General features: G+C 38.7%; 2 protein-coding genes across 4 annotated transcripts in view; one reads left to right on the forward strand and one right to left on the reverse strand.

The window, feature by feature from the left end:
* Positions 1-154: 154 nt before the first annotated feature.
* On the reverse strand, positions 155-12,613 carry hspbap1 (hspb associated protein 1). Of its 3 annotated transcripts, none has more exons than XM_015059146.1 (8): positions 12,433-12,612; positions 10,487-10,698; positions 9,962-10,140; positions 8,449-8,585; positions 6,786-6,957; positions 4,583-4,666; positions 3,466-3,576; positions 155-1,810 (listed from the first exon to the last, which is right to left on the reverse strand). In XM_015059146.1, the coding sequence occupies exons 1-8, from the start codon at positions 12,504-12,506 to the stop codon at positions 1,337-1,339; spliced, it is 1,443 nt and encodes a 480-aa protein (XP_014914632.1). In that variant the 5' UTR covers positions 12,507-12,612; the 3' UTR covers positions 155-1,336. The 3 variants fall into 3 exon arrangements, with proteins under 3 accessions (XP_014914632.1, XP_014914634.1, XP_014914633.1); XM_015059148.1 differs by having other exon boundaries at positions 12,383-12,600; XM_015059147.1 differs by lacking the exon at positions 4,583-4,666 and having other exon boundaries at positions 12,433-12,613.
* Positions 12,614-12,632: 19 nt separating this feature from the next.
* The window catches only part of slc49a4 (solute carrier family 49 member 4), a 48,307-nt gene continuing 39,083 nt past the window's right edge, over positions 12,633-21,856 (forward strand). Inside the window, exons 1-2 of the mRNA XM_015059149.1 lie at positions 12,633-13,071; positions 17,637-17,730. Of these exons, the coding sequence (XP_014914635.1) occupies positions 12,774-13,071; positions 17,637-17,730 (392 nt within the window). The 5' untranslated portion in view covers positions 12,633-12,773. The remainder of the gene's footprint in view (positions 13,072-17,636; positions 17,731-21,856) is intronic.

Genomic DNA, 21,856 nt, shown 5'->3' on the forward strand with positions numbered 1-21,856 from the left:
GTTCAATCGGAACCTGTATTTGAACAGTGATTGAACGGTTACTGTTAAATTAGCTAGCTGCATCGTGCTGAACCCAAGGCTGTTCTTAGAAAGTTTAGAGGAAGGAAAAAGTGCCCAAGCAACAGGGAGAATTAAGGCATTCCACACAGACTGGTATGTTTCAACAGTTTATTTCTGTGTAATTGTAGCTTACAGCCAATTGAGTTTCTGAAAATTTTAGAATTGTAGAAAAGACCCAAAATAAGACATTTTAAAACAAAAAGTCAACCTAGTGAAGGGTATTCCTCTCAACGACACATTATGTACACTCAACGCTTTTCATGAGATTCCTTTTACACAAATTACTGCATCAGTGCAGCGTGCCATGGGGGTTTTAAGGAAGCCCAGACTGCTTCAGCAGTGGTCTGTTACTCTTCAAACACACCTAGTTTATTAGGTGCGTTACATTTGCTGGCCAATCAATCACAGTGACACCATGGTTATTAGGGCAGGCATTGGTCTTTTTTTTTTTTTTTTTTGTGCCTACTTGTATTAAAAATTTAAATCTGTATTTCCCTAAGCTTGTCAGCAGAGGAAAGCTGATGTGCTCTAAAATGTACCATTCAGCTTTTCCTTCCACTAAACTTTCCACGTACGAGTAGATACAGATTTTTATGAAAAGCCAGCTTGTTCTTGTGAAGGGTTTCGATGACGGTGTAAACCATAGCACAACATTTCTGTTTTAGAAACCCTTTTCTTTATTATTGTTCTGATGTAATATCTGAACTTTTCAATGACATTCTAGTTTACAGAAATTGACTTTTATGCAACAAACAAGTAAATTCAATTAAATAAGAAGAATGTTACACCTTTAATGTAGACGTCTGAAACATCTTGGTCGGTTTCAGTCGCTAACCCCACATTCAGCTCTCAGACATCCTGAAACCATTACGATCAGGAAGTCATGGAGGTTCAGGCCCAATTTTTTTGTCACTAAATGACAACAAAGCATCACAGAGAGAACAAATGCTTCCATCAGAGGAATATTATTCTGAATTACTTGTTGCATTAACATTCTAACTTGATCGAGGTGCTCATTTTTCCTCTGTCGGGGCAGCTAAACCAGATTAGCATGTTCTGGATGACACAGGGAGGAAATGTCAGAGCCACTCGCCGGCATGACTCACCACATAATTGCGTTTACTCAAATTTGGAGTCCGCAGCGCGAGGACCGCAGAATGAGGGGACAAATGAAAGGTGTCACATAACAGCAGGAAGTGAGCAGCTTGCTGCTGGAGATCCATGTTCGACGCCGAGCGCCTCACGTCTGTAGCAGGTGAGGATCGAAGATCGAAGATTAAAGATGGCCGCCTCTGTGCCGTTCCAGGAGAAGCTCTGTCACACGGCTGATGATGTCGGGATGGACCAGACAGTCCAACAGGTCGTTAGTGGTGATCAGCGAAGGTCCCTGATTATTCCCGTGGTCCGCCGCTAAATCGCATGAGCTAAATCGAGTTAAATCAGCACCACATGTGCGTGTTTTCCCAGCAGAGCCGTCGTTCCCAGGAGAGACGGCAGCGTCACCAGAGGAGTCCTCCGGAACCGTTTTCTCCGGTTCGTCGTCCTGACACTTCACGGGGATGAGATGTTCCCCGAACGGGAGTCGGACCCCGTCTCCTCTGAGCTTCAGTCGTCCACATGAGTCCCGTTTGGCAGGCTGCGTGGCCCTCGGGTCTGGACTGGGCTTGCTGTGGCAGAGGCCCGTCTTTCTCTGAGCAGACACTGCCAGGTTAAGAAACTGCATGTTTTCTTCATGGGAGAACTTTTCTTCCTGGAAAATTTACAATTTTTTAAAAAAATATTTAATGTTTTAAACTTCATAATGCTTTTAAAAAGATCTGTTAGTTTGCTATAGGCCTACATTTCTTCAGAACATGCCAGAATTTCAACTAATAATCACACAAAACACTTTATTTGGTGTTGTGTGAAAATGTTTAAACTTGGAAAAGCTTTACACCAGCGACAGTAAACGAAAGAAATCAAATCATCTCTTCTAACTCTGGGAAGGAATCAGATGCAGTGCCTTGCAAAAGTATTCACCCCCCCTGTTTTGTCATATTTATTGGAATTTTATGTGTTTTCAACTTTTGTCTATGACTGAAACAATTAGTTGTGATGAATCGATTATTAAAATAATAATTGTGAACTAATTTAGTAATTAAATAATTGTTAATAGGAGTGTACAGATTAACAAAGGGAAAGAACAATGTACTGAAAGCAGAAGTTAACCTAAACTTGCTTAAAAAAGAAAATGAAGTATTTGTTTATCCGCATCATTCCTTTCTAAAGTTATCTAGAAAGGCTTAAGTGGTTAAATGAAAAATCTGCAGACTTTGCCAATTTCTTTTATTCTATTAATCATTTGAATTTTCAATAGACTAACCACTAGCTAAAAATAATCGTTATATGCAGCCCTACTTTCATCTAGAAACACAAATCTGAAAAGTGTGGCATGAATTTGTATTCACACATCAGGAGCTGGATATAATTAGATTACATTACACACATGCAAACGTTATTTATAATTATGTGACTTCTGAATGCAACTGGCTGTAATGAATCTTATCCAGAGGTAAAAGTAGCCATGCTTTTCAGGTTTAGATTTTCCTCTGTGAAGTGGAAGGAAAGAAAAAAAGAGAAAGAAAAACAATTTTGCACCACTTTGTGTTAGTGTTTCATATAAAATCCCAATAAAAAGAGCCGTTTTGGCAGCTTGCGTGGAACGTACATGTTATAAGTCAGCTGGTTTTATTGCTGTCAGCGTAGATTAATAAAACTGATTCTCTCATACAGCTGTTCTGGCTGATCTGTTTAACTTCACTGTATAACAATACGCACGTTCAGCCGTCCATTTTCAGAGCTGTGGTCTCTCTATGCACACTGTGGCCTCAGTGCAGCTTAAAAACACAAACTAAAGAATGTTCTAGAGGTGGGATAACAGAATTTCCATGAGGTACCGAGAGAGAGAAAAAGAAAAAGTAGCCAAATGTGGCTGGTAGCCCTGAAAAGGACCACTAGAGGGCGACCACGGTAAGACAAAAGCTTTCCATAAAGGTGAGGATGTTTTGTATCTGACTGCAGACTGGATGGAGACTTAAAAACTATTAGTTGCTTTCTCCAGAGATAGTGATTTTTTTGATAGCATTTCTTTTAGTTAGATGAAAATAAGGATGTTTAGGTGGGAATAATACTGTCTTACATTTTTATTTCTGTTTGATTTAAAATGGCTGCCGCTTTCAAAGAACTTGCCGCACATTTAGGTATTTCATGTTTTTCAATCTTTAGTGAAGGTAATAATAATAATAATAATAATAATAATAAAAAGAAAAACATGTCAGTATTTGGAAACTGGATTTTCATTTTGTTTGTCATCACTTTCTTTGTTTTTTATGTTATCTTGGATTCACGGCAGCATGTATCCGTTACCTCGGTCGGGTTCAGCCAGGCGTCAGCGTTGTCGTCACTCGGCGCACTTTTCAGCGCACACACAACCGTCCTGGTCACGGCTTCGCTGACTCGGGCTGCGTCATCCACTTCCTGTGCAGAAACAAGAGAGACAAACGTAAGCAAAATCTCAATTTATCTGTTAGAATTTTGACATTTAATGCAGTTTTATCGTGTTTGTGAAAATGCTTAGAAATTTGCTTCTGTTTTCATTGTCACAATAAAATGCCTCCAATCAAACACATTGTATATTAGACTAAGATAATCTGAGTAAAAATAATAAGCAGTTTTCTAGTGATTTTAATTATAAAGCAAAAGCAGTATAAATCAACTTTGCCCCATTTGTAAACCAATTTGCTAAAGAAGGAGATGAAGACGGAAGCAACTCGGATTATGAAATTGATTTGATCAATTGATAAAGTTTTTTCATTTAGATCTTTTTCCCACCAAAGCACTTCTTAGGTTTCACGACCGCCATCTTGTTAGATAAGTGTGTTTTACAGCTTCTAATTATTTATAATCTAAAATTCAGGTTAGCTCAGAGAAGGGATGACTAAAAGAAAAGTCTGTTTTTGACAATATTTTCTGTCATTTGCAATTTCTTTTTATGGAAAGGAAGTGAGAAAACCAAAAATGATTAAAATCGTAAATCAAATTTGGTATGAAAAAAAAAATAAAGATTAGATTTTTAAGCCAAATCCCCCAGCCTGAAGTAAGCAAGGAAGAAAAGACAAGAAAGGTCACAGCAGCGTGTGAGAGAAGACGGGACACAACGTTTAGACCATGTGACGGGGAGCAAAGTCTTGGAAAACAAATATTTTTCCACGATCAATATTAAAATTCCAGAGTTTTCCAGACTGCACACAGGAACCCTGTTACTTCTCAGGTATTTGATTAGAAAAAATGACAGCATTTTTCCAGTCCTATCAACTTCTTTTCCCACGTCTACGGACTTACAAAGCAATGAAATCAAATTTCTCACTTTCCCAGACTCCACAGGAGTTTAAAAACCTCAGAGCGCCTTGGACTATTCAGAGCGTTGCTTCAGGAAAGTTTTAGGTGAAGAACACAGGACGAAGGAGAGACGGGGCGCCGGTACCAGCTCGATCCAGGAGTTGACGCTGACGGTGATGGGATCTATTGACTCCACATAGTGCCACCAGTGCCTGGGGACATAAAGCACCTGGTCACAGGAGATAAGAAAGAGAGAGAGAAAAAACATTTAATTTATCAAGAGTTCAATGGCAGCAATTAGTTTCTAAACTTCTGTTTTCCAAAGATAAAAAGCTACTAAGTGCGCAGATAATCCAGCAGATGGCAGCATAAACCAGAACCCTCGTTGGTTAGCGGTCCATCCATTCATAAAGCGACTCAAAAACAACAAAAAAAAACTACGCAGAAGGTTTATCGACTTCAGTCCAGGAGAGATAGAGACCAACAGCCTTTGCTTCCATGTCAACAAGTCATTTCTAAATGTAGACTAAAGCAAATCTCAGACCAAAAGCTGTCTGCAGGAACCAAAGGTTACTTATTATGTGAGCTGCAGCAGAAAACGCAAGGAGGCCGATGAAATCGATGGTTAAAGGTGCAAAGGTCAGGAATGCCGCACAGACTCAATCGGGACTTGATTATGGAAAAAAATGTACCTTGATAATATTTTTCCAGAAAAAAGAAAGACAGGGATTCTGATGAAACATACTTAGGTCATCTTTCTCAGAAGAGATGTTCAATTAAGCAGGTAACGATGACTTCAGCCTAAGAATCGACTCGCATCAACACGTAGGCGGGTTTTTCTAAAGGTTGAGGAGGCCCAGAGAAGAGCAGACACTAAGGACTGGTTTCTCTGTTTCCTGAGTAAAAAACATGAGAAACAGGATGAAGGAGGGCAAGTAAAGGAAAAAAGGAACTGTACGGTGAGAAAGAGGAAACGTTAATGCTCCTAGCCCCCACCCCCAAAGTTTACCACAGCTCTGCTGTAATTTAGAGCTCATCTTTATCTGAAGTGGGAAGTTAAGTCAATCGTCACTCGACCTGCTGACCTGGACTTAACCCTGATTTCCCCCACCCAAACACATTGTCCAAAGAGATGACGAGGTTTACTTTTACAAACCTCATCATCTCACTTTCCTTGACATAAAATCGCAAATCACCCAAAGGTGAAGCAGAACCACAACTAAAGTGTAATTTCATACGGCGGAGAGGTGCACAGAGAAATGAAATCTGTTTTACTATTTTCAAATTTCTATTTTTATTTTTTCCCCAATTTCCACTTTTTCTGTGTTAATTTTCTTTTTCTGAATTCCATTTTAATAACTTGGGAAAAATGTCTCGTTATAAGCTAGTGGGACTAGCACTTTCTCATCAATATTAAGGAATTACTGATTTAAAACAAGCTCCTGCATCTTGCTGAAAAGTGACTTGTGAGCTGGGTCTGTTTTACTTCAAGCGTAATAAGATATTTGCACTAGAAACAAGACCAAGAGTACTTTGTAAAATTTGAGGTTTTTTTTGCAACGAGAAAAATAGAGGAGAGCACCGGACGACAGGGAAAGGATCCATGAACACACAGCCAGAGCTACAATGGAAACGTTTAGAACAAGCCATGTTTCAGAACGGCCCAAAGTCCAGATCTAATTAAAAGCAGGTGTGAAAACCTGAAATCCTGACGTTCACAGATGTGCTTCAAAACAAAAAAAGCGGCTGTGACTGCAGGAAGGTAAGGTTAAGGTACAATTTATTAACAATTGTTATGATCTCAATACCTTCTTGGATGTTTTTTTCCTACATGGTTTTGATAAAGAATGTTTCTCTTTCTTTCCCCTTCACAAAGACACATCTCTGTCACATAAACACAATAAACCCACTGTGTTTTTTGAGTAGGCTTTGGTGTGAAAATATTTTAAGGGGAGTGAATACTTTTGCTATAAAACTGTATGAGAATTACTCCGTCTGTTTAGATAACTTACTAGAATATACATTTTCTAATCTGTTAAAAAAAAAGGATAAAAGTTTGGAAAACTTCACTTTTTCCATTCTGGTTCAGGCCAGAAGTTACAAAAGGACTTTTTACGACGGCGTATGTACCGTGTTAATACTTTGTCATAGAAAGTGGCCATTGATTCATCAATCAAAGAAAGAAAAAGGAAGTAAGAAAGTTTTAATTTGACGGTGAAAAAGAGTCTTTAATTAACTTTGAAGATAAATCAATCCAAGCCTTTCTTTGTGCGTCCTGGATCAATAAACTCATCAACTAGTGTCATCTTTGAGATTAGGTTGCATTTTTAACCTTGTCACACTCTGACCTGCCCGGGCTCCAGAGTCACCGTGTGGGCCCTGGCCCCCTGGAACTGCGGGAACTTCCTCGGGTCTGGACGGAGAACGTGGACCTGGCTGAAGACGCTGGACTCCTCGTAGGGGATCCGGGTCGGGTAAAGCTTCGCCGTGTCCTCAGGGGGGAACAGATGCCAGCGTTTCCTGCAGAGAAGTGACGCCATTTTAATCCGAGTCCAATCTGTTTCACGGTATTCATGCCACATAGAGAAAAAGGAAAAAGCAGTAAAAGAAAGCTGAATTCCTAAAAACCCAATCCACACTCCATCTCTGCCCTTATTTGACAGCTGCAAACCCAAACAATCTTTTCTAACCTAAAACCTAAATTGAATTCCCTCTATTGTTTGTTTAAAACCTATTTGACTTTGCCAATGCTTTTTTTTTAAAATTTCCTGTTGATCTGATCTAGCAGAAGGACAAATGTCATGATATCAATCAACGCTGTTGTATTTTCATAGATCAGCAGAGTCAAAAGACTGCTGCAGCTGCATTTCATTCCTTCAGAGATCAATACCGAATAAAAGAACCCGAGACCCAATTACAAGCTGTGAGACACAACTGTTGCTCCCTGAAAGGCCGCCAAAGCGAGATAACGCAGACCTTTTCCTTTTCATTTCTTGGCTCGCTCCGCCCCGTTATTGTGGCTCGCCTCGTCGTCTGCTCTTTGCTGCTCCTCTGGAGAGCAGAGGGACAAATTAAATCCTTTCCAGAGGGCAGAGGACGGACCGCGCCGAGTGCTCTTCACCTTCAGCGTTGTGGAAGAGTCGGGCGCTTAAGAGGCTGAAAACTTTCCCCGCCAACAGCGATGAAATACACACGAGGAATCCTGCTCGGCTGCAGGTCCTGTCTGTTAAATTTAAGCGTGACATTGTTTCAGATTTAAATGGCAGGGATTGGTTTAAACACACCCTTTAAATTCAGCTTTAAAAAAGACCTAATTTCTCAGATGCCTTCATCCGTATTTGGTTCAAAAACTTTATTTTCAAAGTAGGGGATCTTTTATTCAAAGAAAGGTAAACGTTACCTTAACAATAACTGACCGACTGAAAATAGCACGAATGAACCGATATGAAAGTTTGAGCCGATGTCAATATCTGGTATCCGATACCAACACTGCTGTTATTGTCAATAACCAGAAGTTTTAAAATGCCAACCCTAAAACTCACTATAGCACGCCGGTACCAACTCCTGTGCCAGAGAAGTAGCTACTGGTTGTCCTAAAGGTCACTAGAGGTCGAATGCATGGTGGGCAGATAATGAAGCTAATTTCTTTGACTGATGCAGGTTGTGTCCAATGTGAATTTGATGTAGTTTGCCGTAGTAACGCGCCCACAGCGGTTTTGTTCCTTTTAAAACAATGTTTTTGGCCCTTTTTTTTTTTTGTTTTTCCAACTCATTTTTAGAGTAATAATTAAATCTTTTTTTTTCAAAAAATTGGCCCGTTTAATTATTTGATTCATTAATAACAACTTATTTTTATTTTTACCTTTTATTAATTGGCATTTATGCCTCTCTAGCTCCAAAACAAAAGCCGGAAAAGGAAAATTTGGGGGGCCAGTTCGGGATATAGCTGAAGAGCTGAGCTTGTGTAATATTTTTTTTTTTTGTGATGGGTTTACGTTTGTTCCTTCTTACCGTCCTTGAACCTGCAGCACCAGGTTACAGCCGTAGGTGTCCAGATGGCACGGCGTGTTAGCCCCTTCTGTGCCAATCCACAGAGTGCTCTCCTTCCCGGTTCGTCCCTCAAAGCCAAACTCAGACCACTTTACATCCTGGAATAAACAGGAATCGTTTATTCCTTCTACAACAGTGTCCAGAGTATAACTAAAGTTTACTGAATTAATTTAGCCCATAATTATTTCAAAACTATAGAAACAGGGCTGATCTTGTCACCAGAGTTACAACCCCGCCATCTCATTGCTTATTTATAACCTTACACCATCAGCCGCAGTGACAGAGCACACATACGGAAACAAATGAAGTTGTCCAAGCAGAAAAAGTAAACTTAAGATTGGTAATTGTTTCTAGGAAAACTGCCTCGTCAGTTACTTACTACCAAAGCAAAAGTATTAAATCCCACAAGGTCCCAGAATAATGAAGTCATTATTCTGTATGAAAGCAGCTGGAAATGACAGACTGATCAATTTAGCCTTGAGGAAGCCTTCCTCCCTGCACCGTGACTCTCTGCTCGTCTCATAGCCATAAATGTCAGTAGATAATAATTGCAGGTGGATGCCCTGTAAGAGTTTATCACACAGACTAAAAAAAAATTATAAATTCCAGACCATTGCTAAAAAAACAAAAAAAAAACAAACAAAAGTGACACTTATGTGATTCTTGAGCAGAGGATGAGTCAGTTAGTTAATAAAAAGCTGCTGGTGCTCGGGGACAAACGTAAAATGTCAAACAAGAAGCTCAAATTAAATGAAAGACGGGAACTGCTATTCTGGCTTTTAACACAACGCTTAATATTTGAACATTTCAATCTCTTCCACTAAGTTTGGCAGGCTGAAGTGAGCAGCATATTTTTATTTATTATTATATTAAATTAAATTATGAGTTAAGATATCTAAGGAGTGTGCAAAGGAGTGGAGACTAAGCTATAAAAAAATAAATGTAACCTTTAAATTAAGAATATTTATTGAGTACATTTCTATGAAAAAAAGTCTGAAGACATTTTTGTTTTAGCCAAACTCACTGGTGGTGCAACTACTAGCATCCCAGCTGCTCATCTTCCTGTTGCTCATAGGACGGGACTTAGTCTTCTTCTGTAACGTTTCACAGAGAATACATGGAGAGACCGAGAACCATTCCTTTTATTTTTTGGACAGGATCATTCAGAGATTTGGGATTTAAGTTCTGCTCCTTTCAGTGCACCCAAATGTTTTTTTTAGGATTTAGGCCAGGGGACAGAAATGGCTGTGCTTTTGTCTGGTGATCCATTTCAGAATTGATTTGGCCACATGCTTTGAAACATTATCCTGCTGAAAGTTGCAATAACAAGCTGTTTTCTATTTACTGGTTGAGTCCACCAGATTTTTTTCATTAAAATCTCAGGGTGTTCCAAAGAATTCATGGCGATTCTATCACAAATATCCAACAGCGTCCAAATGCCCAAGGGAAACAAAAAGTGGGGCAGGACGGTTACCTCAAACATGGAAGGCTGATCGTGAAACAGCGTGGTGATGTACTTGTAGTCAGCATAAGCCCAGTACTCTGAGCAGGGGTATTCAGAGAAAGACCCCACATCGGTCTGATGCTGAGTCCAGCGCAGGAACTGAGCCACGTTGGCCTCGATGTACGAACACTGAGTCTCAAACAGAGGAGCTGCAGAGAGGGAGGAAGAAACAAGAGCGTTTGGATGAACTTCAGTTCTGTTCATAATCCCTTTGCTTTAAAACATTTTAAATTAATTATATAAACAAACAAAACAGACAAACAAAAAAACCTGCAACACATTTTTATAAGCCCTTCAATCTTTTTTCAGTACTTTCGAATGGTTTTCTTTCCATCTGCATTTGAAACCTCAATTCATAAACAGCTTTAACCTGGTGAGAGCCAGAGGAGACTCACTGTAGCTTGAGGTCCAATTTCTTGCTAAACATGGATTTTAGATGATTTATTACTGAGGAGCGACGCCTTCCCTCTGAAGGGATCCATCATCCGTTCTTACCGTTTGTTGCCTCTTTCCTTCCGAGTCTGAATCGGATCAGCCTGTCTTGGAGGCAGCCTGACAGATGCTGTGCAGTCCAGTGCAGGACAGGCCAGCCCTGGGTCATGTTCAGGAAAACTGCAGGATGCTGCAAATGATCCAAAATCCATCTGGTCTCCTCTGGGCTGAAGGGTTTAATGGGGGTCACGGCAGCCATTGCCTGGGGGTCCACGCTGTTCACAGGTTGCAGCAAGGGAATAAGATACGGTATTAGCAGAGTCAGCGTTTAATATTTGTGCCAAGCACAGATGGCATGCAGAAGGATATATATATATATATATATATATATATATATATATATATATATATATATATATATATATATATATATCTTAGGTGATAAAACTTTGTATTTATCACCTAAGATGAAGTAGCTTTCAACAAATAAGCAATTTCCCCCTTCGGGATCAATAAAGTATATTCTATTCTATTCTATTCTATTCTATTCTATTCTATTCTATTCTATTCTATGTCTTCTTTTTGAGGCATACAGCAAGTGGAAAATTAAAGGAAGCAATGATAATTTGACTCATTATGAGATCATAATATATTCTGTAAAATGTATCTCTATGTTTCCAATCTATTTTATTTGGACTACTAATAAATTTACTTGACTTTTGAATCCGATGATAAACAGACTGGTCTTGGTTTATTAAATGCAGTTTTCAGTCATTTGGATGTCATTGATTTGTTAGGTCTTTGCCCTCATTTGTTCTTTGCATTTTTAATCTCTACTTACAACTATTTTACAAGCATAAAATAGAAAAATTTGTAATTCCTGCCCTGGTCTTTCTGTTTAAAAACTTTGCATAACACTATTAATATTCTTTTTGGTTCTTCTTCCTCTTTGGGTTAATTGACTCTTAACCTCAGATAAACTAAAATAATTCAGAAAACCCAGCTGCTGGTAGATATACTTTACTGTAAAATAACCTAATTTCCTAACCTAAAACTACAAGTACAATATAAGAAATGCCTTTAAATCATCCTCTTTTAAATAAAAAGCAAAACCACCATCTGGTGTGCATCACCCAACAGTCAGCCATTTTTAGTATCCAAAACGTTGGGTGCGAAATTATCAAAAGAAATCTCTGAAATTAGAGCAAAGACGAAAGATGACATTAATCCTGTATGACCACAAAACCTTTACATGAACTGTCAAGCAGAGTGGTGGGGGTGTGGTGATGTGTTTGTTAGCAACAAAAAGCAGTCATCTTAACGCCTGTCTTGAGTAAAAAAAATAATCTTCTGCATATTCATTCTATTTCTGTAATACATTGTAAGAAGATCTGAAGAAAATTTGTTCGGATAACTTGTTGATTTTTTTTTTTTTTTTAATTAAATGGTACTATTTAATCGCACCCTTGTTTGGTTTGACCACAATAACTGCCAGGTTAGTCATTTTGTATCCGTTTTGCACGTCGTTCCTGTTTAATGATTTTTTGTTTGTTTGTTTTCTGAGACGTGTTGGATGTATTTTGAAAGCAATTTCCCCCCCAAAAAACTATTGAAATTGAATCTTGCTGGGAAGCTAAAGCTAAATTTGAACTTCCGCATTGAATGCTAATGAACTATAATGAGACAACAGCGGGAATCCTACAACTTATTAACATTACCTTTTGCTTTTAGCATACTTCAATAATTAAGATGATGTCTATTCTAATTGCAAACAAAATACCAGCTGAACGGGGCTGTACATTTATTGGAAAATAAAAATGGAACTAATGATGTTAGCTGCCTTATGTTTGTTTGTAAGCATAGATTCATATTTTCCTTTTAACGGTGAAAATATCCAAGTGAAATCAGCTCCAGCTAGCTTCGTGGAGACGTCTGTTTCTATGGAAAAGCAACACTCACCTATCCCTACACGTGCAGAGGAACTTCTGGCGGATATAAACAAAACTCACATGACACAGCGAGCTCTCAATTTACGTTTGGCTCTTGTAACTGCTCCATTTTGGCTCTTTTTTGGCTGCAACATGCTCAGTAAAGCTCGCGCGTAAGCAGGGCCGTAATGGCGGCGGTAGCACACCAGTTTCCCCCACCGCAAACTATTTCCGTTTGGACATGCGCAGTGGAGCAGTTTCGCAAAAAAAAAAAAAAAAAAAAAAAAAAAAGGGGGGGGGGGGCTGTCGGGTTGTCTGTTATTATTTTTGTACACGACAATAGCTGAGCAGCTCTTCTGTTGTCCCTCAAACACAGACGTAAAAATTAGCTTTCGGACTACACTGACAACCGAGCGGCTACTATGGGTGCCGCTTCGAGCACCGAGGCAGAAAGGGAGCCGCTTCTTGCTCCGACTTCCGCTGGGACTACTAACAGCCAGCCTGTAAACAGCCGGGTCTATGGCAGAAGATGGCTGGTTTTGACCCTGTTTTCCCTGCTGGCGCTCATGCAAGGGATGGTCTGGAACTTCTGGGGACCCATTCAGAACTCGGCTGTAAAGGCTTACGGGTTCACCAAGTCTGACATCGCAGTTTTGGTTCTGTGGGGCCCGGTTGGGTTCTTTCCCTGGTTGCTGTTTATGTGGTTAATGGACAAAAAAGGTGAGTTGTTCTAATTTGGTACAACGTGTCCTGTCTAGATATTATGTTATCGAAGTTTCGATAATGAAAACTCTCAAGAATTTGGGTGATGAAAATCAGACATCGCAGCGTTTTAAAGACCACATGATTATTACCTACTGCCACCGTTTTTTTTATTTTTTTATTAAGGTATGAATACATTTGCTTAGTCTTTGTATGAGTATTGGTAGCTTTGAACAAAATTTTGAAAAAAAAAAAAACTTTGCTAATTTTAAAAAAATGATTTCACTCAGTTGTTCAAAGATCTGATCAAAGTTAAATACTAAAAATAAAATAATATATATATATTTTTTCTCCCCTACACTTTAAAATAATCTTGCATTGTAAAATAATCAATTTCAGGTTTAGCCACTCTAGACATTTTAGATTTCTAGAGTGTTTTGCTTGTAAACAAAAATGTGACACAGTCTTTCGATGTGGCATTGAATTACAAACTGTAAATAAGATGGCATCTTTAGACACTTTGGTGTGCACTTGTATTTTCTTACAGTGTATAAACTGTACATTAGTGAGGGGGTGTCCATTTTCCATTGACAGGACATGTAAATAAGCAAGATAAGTCTTTGTTTGCGGCCCCCTAAAACTGTGCTGCCCTGGGTAAAGAGCCTATGTCAAAACTGTAATTTGTACAAATGATAAATTAATTATGCCATGGTTCCCTTCGGTAAGTTTACAGCTGAAGTTGGGGCCATCTGAACATAAACACTATTAGAACATGTTTGCATTTTAAAACTTCAGTCATCACTGACATCAGCATTGAGAAATTCCTGAATATTTTGGGAAGCGCTTTCGATTTATTATGAGGAAGTGGAAGAACCCAACTTAAGCCTCTGAGTCAGAGTGGGCCCCACCTAACCAGTTCACACTGCATCACCTGACACAAAGTGTGTAATATCCTCCACACTGAGTTAGTAAGTAGTTTTGTCTGACAAAGTGCTGCATTTCATTATCCTGATTGCAAACATGCAAAAACCTGAGCCGAATAATTCTGACAGTCTTGTGATCCTGATTCATCATCAGAACTTTGGCGCAGATAAAAACAGAACTCCCAAAGTTTTTTTCAGTCTGCATTTCTCCTTCTTTACATAAATGTTAGGAAATTAATAACAGTGAGTCAATGTGAAGCTGCTCTCACAGACTAATGAAACCTAAAAAAAATAAAAAAAATAAGAACAAGATGTCCTGTTTTCTCAAATTGCGTTGTCACATGGTCTGATTTGGTTTACAAGAGCGGTCGCTACAGGTTTAAGCCTTGTCTGCCTTCATGGATATCTGTGCTGCATACATGCACATGTTGACATCCACATGCAGAGACACGAATCAGTGGGGGAAAGGCTTTCGCTCCCTGCTGAGAGCTCCTGCTTACTCGGAGGTAGAAACTGCTTGTGAACAACCAGGCAGGTGTCGCCATTTAAAGAGAAATCCAGTCGCAGAAGCGTCGGCGTTACAAAAGATGCTTTGACGGTATAATTATTTGGTGATGGAGACTACTTTCCAAAATTCTGATCCCAACATTTTACTTGTGTAATGTTATTAGCATTTCACAGTCTTCTCTGAAGCACATGTTGGCTATAAAACCGTTTTCTATCTGCCGATAACTGTTGCTCACGGTCTTTCATTCAGTTTTAGATCAGAGTACGTCTGCCGGTTTTATTAGAAGAGTTTCATATAAAAGACTGGTCACTGTGGATGAAGGATTTTTATCTTTAATCTCTGGGCAGAAACACTTTACTACAGACCGAGTCAGAAAATCAGAATATTATTGAAAAGCCCATTTATTTTAGAGACTGTACAGCTATTACGTAGACACAGATGGATGTTTGAAAGCTTTTATTTCTGTTAATTATGATAATTTTCCACTTACAGGTAATTGAAAACATGACATTTAACATTAGAATATTACAGCACTCTAACTACTTTTACAAACAGAAATATTAATGAAAAGTATGTTAATTCTTGCTTAAAGGTGCTCTCCATGATTTCTATAAGTGATGTTTTTGAGAAGTTTGATTTATAAAACTAATTTAAAAAGTTGAGAGAGGAGCAACTAAAATATTGTGAAGCATTAAAAAAATATATATTTCTGATAGCCTACATTAAAAATCAATTATTTTCTAGAATTTAAAATTCTTGACCTCACTACACTTAAGTGGTGATGAAGGGAGGAAGTGGAAGTAACCGTGGTTACCTGTTAACATGGAATCAGTCAGATGATGACGGTGCAGCAGCCTCTCAAAATATCTGCTTCTGCAAACATTTGTAAAGAGGAACGATGAAAGCCTTAAGCAATAATGCAATGTAAGTTTTTAAATGATTATTTTCATTTTTGGATGTGCTGACATTTGGTTCCCGATAAATCTTTTATTTATTTATTTATTTATTTAGTTCTGGCTGCAAAACTCAATCATATTGAATTTTAATTACACTTAATGAAAAAACAAAACAAATTTCTTTCATCTGAAAAGGTGAAATGGTTGGTTTTGAAGTGTATGCATATTATGGCTTCCCCTTAAAATTAATGACTTTTTTTTTCTTTCTTTTTTGGATGAAATGTATCTTATTTGAAGCTTTTTCTCACAAGAAACATCTTGACAAGATCTTTAGCTAGTTTTTTAGTCATAACTTTCTTGACTTGTAATTGAACCCCAGACAGCAAACAGCCTTTGACCAACTTCTACACCACGTCTAATGAGATAAAGCTTTATGGGTCACTATATCAGCTTACAGTGTGCAATACTGTACACTGTAGCTGGTCTACTGACCCACATAAGGAGCAGAGAATAATGCTGCAGATTGGTTTCTAAGTATTGGTCGATTGTCAATCTTACAAAATTATCACTCCCACTCTGCATTTGTCCATGCAGTAACCGCATCCACAAAAAAATTTTGAACAACTAAACAAAAAAATTAAAACGGTGCTGCAGGAATTTGTGTCAAGAATGAGTCCCAAGCCAGGTCTGTGAGAGTAGAACAATTTCATTTCAACCTCACAACACAGCATGTCGCAAAAATACTGGCATCTGATAATCAGTGGGCTCAAATATGTAATTACACACATATGCAGTGTGTATGCAGTGTTTGTTGGATATTACTTTCAGGTGTCAGAAATGCATTTCGATTCTCTTGACGGCTATAATTCATTACCGTTTTGGACAGTGTTCACTGGAGCAGATGCCCACATTTGGCACGGTTGACCGTACTCTACCTGCTGAGGTCACAGAGGACACTGGCAGCACCGTAACATCTAATGTAGCATCTACACCAGTTCAAACATGGCAAACAACGTAAAGTATAAAACAGAATGCACATTAGAGAAAGCACAAAAATTGAGTCGTGATCACTGAATTAGCTAGGCGCTCCTGCTGGAAGTCAAATGGGAGGCTAAACTTTAAAACAGCTGCAGCTTTTACAAAACCTGCTGCAGGACAGTGTTCCAAGGCAGGCTGCAAATGTGCAACACAGAGGCTGAAACACAAAGGAATCAAGTTGTTGCACAGATCCAGAAGATAAAGCAACGCGCCCGGTAGAAAAGTGAAGTAACGTTGAGAAGAGGTGCAGATCAGAACTGAAGCCCCTATTTACTAGTTAATGATTATCCAGCTTATCTGACCCCTTCTGTTTTATTACAGGCTGTTAACCAGAGATCTAGGAAATTATGGTTCACTTCGAAATAGGCCAACTATAATGTGTAGCTTAAATATCCTCAAGGCTAAGAGTGACAAACTTTCTCAAAGCTTTATTCATGGTATTGATGTAACTCAGGCAATCTTAGATACCAAGAGTTTTTTTGTTGATGTACATGAAATGTTCAGGTGATAAAATTGTGAGGCCTCACTGTTCTATAAGTCTGACATACAGACTTTCACTTTTGTTGAAACTCATTTTAAAAAAAGGAAAAACTGCAGCCATTGTTTTTCGTCCAACTTTAGTTAGGGTTGGCATTATTCAGTGCCTTTAAATTAATCATACTGCGCTATCTTTTTGCATTTTGTCCCAATTTATCCACAGACTTCAAAGCACTTTGTTGAGATTTTGTGTGATAAACACAAAGAGATTCATAATTTTGAAGCAACAAGAAAAAAAGTTGTATTTTTGTTTCTTTTCACAAAGAAAGATGTGAAAATTGTTTGTATTTAGCAAATCTTTCTGCATATTCTCAATTAGATTGAGATCTAGACTTTGACTGGGTCATTCTACAACATTGAACAGTTCAAGGAGGTATGAATACATTTACTCGGCATTGCAATCTGTAAGTAAGAATAGGTGAAATAATAAATGAAAACCTGAAACGTAGGAAAGTGGTTTTTCTATATTTAACCAGTTTTTCTGACTGATTGAACTAAAAGTCTGATCTCGCGCTACAGGAAGTGAGGAATGCTTTCATAGGTTGCAGCAGAATCATGTGACACAGAAATGTGGATCAGGACAAATTGTGAACGCGGTGTCGTCGTAAAATAAACCTCTCTCACTCGTTTTAGTTGCAGCCAGTTCTTCATGTCTATTCGTCATCTTTCTTTCCTGTCCAGGATTACGGGCTTCCCTCCTGCTCTCGGCCTTCTTCATGCTGCTGGGATCGGCCATGCGAAGCATCCCGCTGACGGACCTGCACCTCAGACGGTGGTAAGAGTCCTGCATGCATTATGGAAGCAGATGGTCGTAGAGGGCAAACGTGACGCTGCGGGTGAAAACGAGGCACGGAGCGACTTGCAAACTGCAGTGCGGTCATTTTGTTGGAACTAGATGCATTTGACATATTTTCATGGCTAAGCTGAAAATATGACGGAAAAAGAGACCAGCATGGCAAAGTTAGGTCCTCTTCTTGTCTGATGAGTCTGATAGTAATTCAAATTAGGAATTATAGGCATTTATGCTAAATTAACTTTCTAATTTAATTTAAAGCACAAAATCTGAACATGAACCCATTAGGTCACATACGTCTGATTTGTTCTTTTATGTTAATGTACAGTAATCATGTCTGTCAGTACTTCCATCGATTGCTATCCTAAGTTAAGTAGGCGAGGTCAGAAGAGGTTTAGAGCGATTTGTCTCTTTATTCTCCCTTCCAGGAAGGATAAAGTGTGGACTCTTCCAAACTCACTCATCTGACTCAATGGCTCTTAAGTTGTTTTTGTTATTTTTTTTGCAACAGTATCACTAGGCAACACTAGGCAAAATGTTGCAAAATGTAATATGTTGCAATGGAAAAATTTAAATTTTTCCATTAAAATTCTTGGTACTAAATTTGATGGGTACAATAAAAGCACAGCGACAGAGAGACTTTAAGCCAAAGAACATTTCTAATTCTCAACATGTTCTCATCAATTTGTGAAATTTTGCCAACTTGGGTCAAGTACAGTTAGCATTGAATTAATCACACTGAAATTAAACTTCCGGTTAGAAATAACAGCTGCAGCGAATAATGATATATTTTTTTTTACAGTTCTGAAGTTATGTTTGTTTGTTGTTTTTTACCTAAAGATGATCGAGCTGGAGTACAGCACACAGCTTCTGTTATTGCAGCCAGAAGCTAATCGGGTCTGAAATCTGACCTGAACATTCAGAACCATATAAAGGCGATTATAAAGTCGGCCTTCTATCACCTGAAGGACATTTCCAGGATTAGAAGACTAATGTCTCGGCGAGATCTAAAGAAACTCCTCCATGTGTTTATCTTCAGTCCCATTGATTACTGCAGCAGCGTCTGCACAACTCAGTCAGGGAAAATGCTTCTGTTAGTCTATAAATCACTGACCAGCTTAGCACCAACATACATTACAGATCTGTTGTGGTTCTATCAACCTTCCAGACCTCTCAGGTCTTCTGGTTCTGCTCTGCATCTCCAGAACCAAAACCAAACTCGGAGAAGCAGTATTCAGCTTCTATGCACCACAAATCTGGAACAAACTTCCAGAAAACTACAAAACCCTGAGTTCCTTTAAATCTAGGCTGGAACCCACATCGATCATCATATTTGATGTATATTTACTTGATGATTTGGATGTTGGCGTTTGACTAAATGCAATGTTTATTGCTTGTTTCGTAATTGGTGACAACGTGATGTTTTTATGATGTAAAGAACTTTGAGCCGCCTTGTTGCTGAAATGTGCAAATGTCCAAATTTGATTTGATTTGAGCTTCAGCAAACCGTGATAGTCGCAAAACGTCAGCAAACAAGCTAAGCAGGAAAACCACATTTCCTTGATGAACAACGTACAGCAGAGTGCTTGAAGCTTCTCCGTTAGCCAATCAGCAACCGGCAGTCTTCTGATGTTGCGTTTCCAGTTTGACTTTAGTGTGGACCAGTCAGTACTAAAGTCGTTTCTGGTAACTTGTACCAGTATCTACTGGGAAACCTATAAAGTGAGCAGAGTCGGCTGTTCCTTTTTGGATGTGGAATGGATTACCAGTAGGGCTTCATGATACTGGAGAGTCTAGCAATGGTTAATACTGGTAACTATTTCGATGCCAACATCAATCACCGTATGTTCCCCATTTTCCTCTGTTTTTCATCTGTGAATCCTTCACTCTCTGACCTTTAGCATTCTGGGTAATATCATTTTTTTCCGCTGCTGTTGTGGAACTCTAACCAACGGACTCAATGTTGCATGAAAAATGCAAGTTTATAACCCTTGGAATAGATCATAAAATAATTGCTGCACACAAACAAACCTTTGCGATACAAACATTGCACACAGTGATACTGTAGCGTAGATATGATATATTGTTACATACCACTGTAATTTAGAAAAGGCTTTTCTCTGTTTTTAAACCACTTCTCAAATCTTTTGTTCGGGTCTTTGATGCTAATCTCACTCTTTTTCTGTCTTGTTTTATCTTTAGTTTCCTCTTACACTAGTCTTATGTATTTCCTTCTGTGTGTTTACTGCACTTTGGTCCTCTGGTGTTTAACGTGTTATAAATAAAGCCGGGGTTGGTACTAATTAGGTGTTGAATTATCCCTGCTATGCTGTCAGTGAATAGGATTTTAGTGGTAACTTAATTTTAAATGGTATTTCACATATTGCGTTTTTCATCTTATGAATTAATATTTTGTTAACATATCCCGGCCAAACTTTTCATTTGGTGTTCCTCAATGTAGAGAAATGCAGCCGCAACTTGACTCTGAAAGCAAACTGCTTGTCTCTTAAGCACAACTCTCCTTCCATATAAGATGGAAAAAAAACAACAGAAACAAACTTTTTATTTCATTTTTTTTGTCGTCTTTGTTAGCTCAAGGCTTCTCTTTCGCAGAACACAAGTTCTCCGAAAAGTTCATTTTGATTATTAAGCTGTTTCAAGAATGCATTTTCATTGCGTGGATAATTTCCTTTGGGCTCTACCAGGAGGCAGGATATCCCAAATGAAGCCTGCAGAAAATAGTTTCTGTTAAATGAGTCATATCAGTTATAAAATCTGTCCTATTAAGCACTAACAAATAATATCTCACTTTGTGTCTCATTGGGAATTTGGAAAGAAAGCGGTTAATGAAGGTATTTGCTGTGTAAAAAATAGCTCATTTCAGCGCCACTCGATATAAAAATATTGTTTGTAATAAATTCTTTAAAAGAAACATTTAAAATGCAGTAACTCAGGTGACATTTCAATGTAAATATATTTATTTTTATATATTAAATTAATATTTATTTGTCGGATTATACTGTTTATTGACATGTTGACAGGCGTATCTGTTATATATGCTTAAAATAAAAATAATTCTTCACAAAATGAAACCTTTTCCTCGTCAGACTGTTTTACATCAACTGTATCTTCAGTCAGAAGCTTGTTGAGTTTCCCTGTGATACAGACTGCTACAGCTGCTCACAGCCACTGCCATCTACAAGAACTCCTTTAAGAATCTTCAATAATTAGCTACCAAAGCATTTACCTGAAGTATTTTTAATTAAATTGAATTAAATTGAGAATAAGCAGGCCAAAGGTATTTTCATTACTGCACCTGCACCATAAAACCCCCTCAGAAAACTATCAAGAAATGTAACAATGCTCTACTTTTCTCACAGAGATTGGAGTGGAACAGCTCAACCTTTTTCTGCTCACATGTTTTTTAAACTCTGAAACCGAAGTGGATGACTTATAAAGAGGAAATGAATTGTGTAGAAACCGTGCTCAGCCAGCCCGTTCTCCTTTCGAATGCACGCAGAGCTGGATCTTCACAAAATCTCAACACAAGCTAAAACTTTTTATTTTTTCCTTCGTCTTCAGCGCAGCTTGCCTACGTCTCACCTTATCTGAGTCCAGCTACACAACACCATACATCATCCGTTGGCATCTGACGAGCCGAGGCTCAATAGCGCGCAGTCACGGCCGCCTGCTGTTTCCTTTGGCAGGAGTTGCCCTGCGCATCCGTGACCTTCAGCTCTTTTGGAGTTTTCCTTCAAAGGGGAAAAACAAGAAAGCCCGGTGAAAGCCGAGATAACATTAATCACACCGCAAATGTTAGCGTGACACGGTTCAGTTTCATTTGCATAATAAATGTAATAGGTCAGAGCCTGTGAAGCCATGTTTTAATGGATGACCTTCTGCATTCTCGGAGGGAAAAAGAAAAGCCAGAGTGTGCTGCAGCGCCACGGACCACCAGCAGGTGTCAGTCTTTCCCTTGCATTAGCATTAGCGGGAATTCGTCTTTGCTTTGTTGTGTCGCTGTGGAGTCTACTTCCTCTCCTGTAGCCGCCACTTATTTTGTATCAGACATATGGAGCTGAAATGACTTTGATTATGTGATGGAGGG

This window comes from Poecilia latipinna, unplaced genomic scaffold (assembly GCF_001443285.1).
Source record: "Poecilia latipinna isolate Pla-1442-1.1 unplaced genomic scaffold, P_latipinna-1.0 Scaffold1604, whole genome shotgun sequence".
Taxonomy (NCBI): domain Eukaryota; kingdom Metazoa; phylum Chordata; class Actinopteri; order Cyprinodontiformes; family Poeciliidae; genus Poecilia; species Poecilia latipinna.

What these genes read in the sequence shown, in the direction of transcription:
- hspbap1 (XM_015059146.1), bottom strand. Translation starts at nt 12,506, where the DNA reads ATGTTGCAGCCAAAAAAGAGCCAAAATGGAGCAGTTACAAGAGCCAAA. An exon ending in ATCAGCCTTCCATGTTTGAG is followed by an intron (nt 8,586 to 9,961) that starts GTAACCGTCCTG and finishes TGTTTATTCCAG; the next exon opens with GATGTAAAGTGGTCTGAGTT. An exon ending in CCTGGCTGAACCCGACCGAG is followed by an intron (nt 1,811 to 3,465) that starts GTAACGGATACA and finishes TAAATTTTCCAG; the next exon opens with GAAGAAAAGTTCTCCCATGA.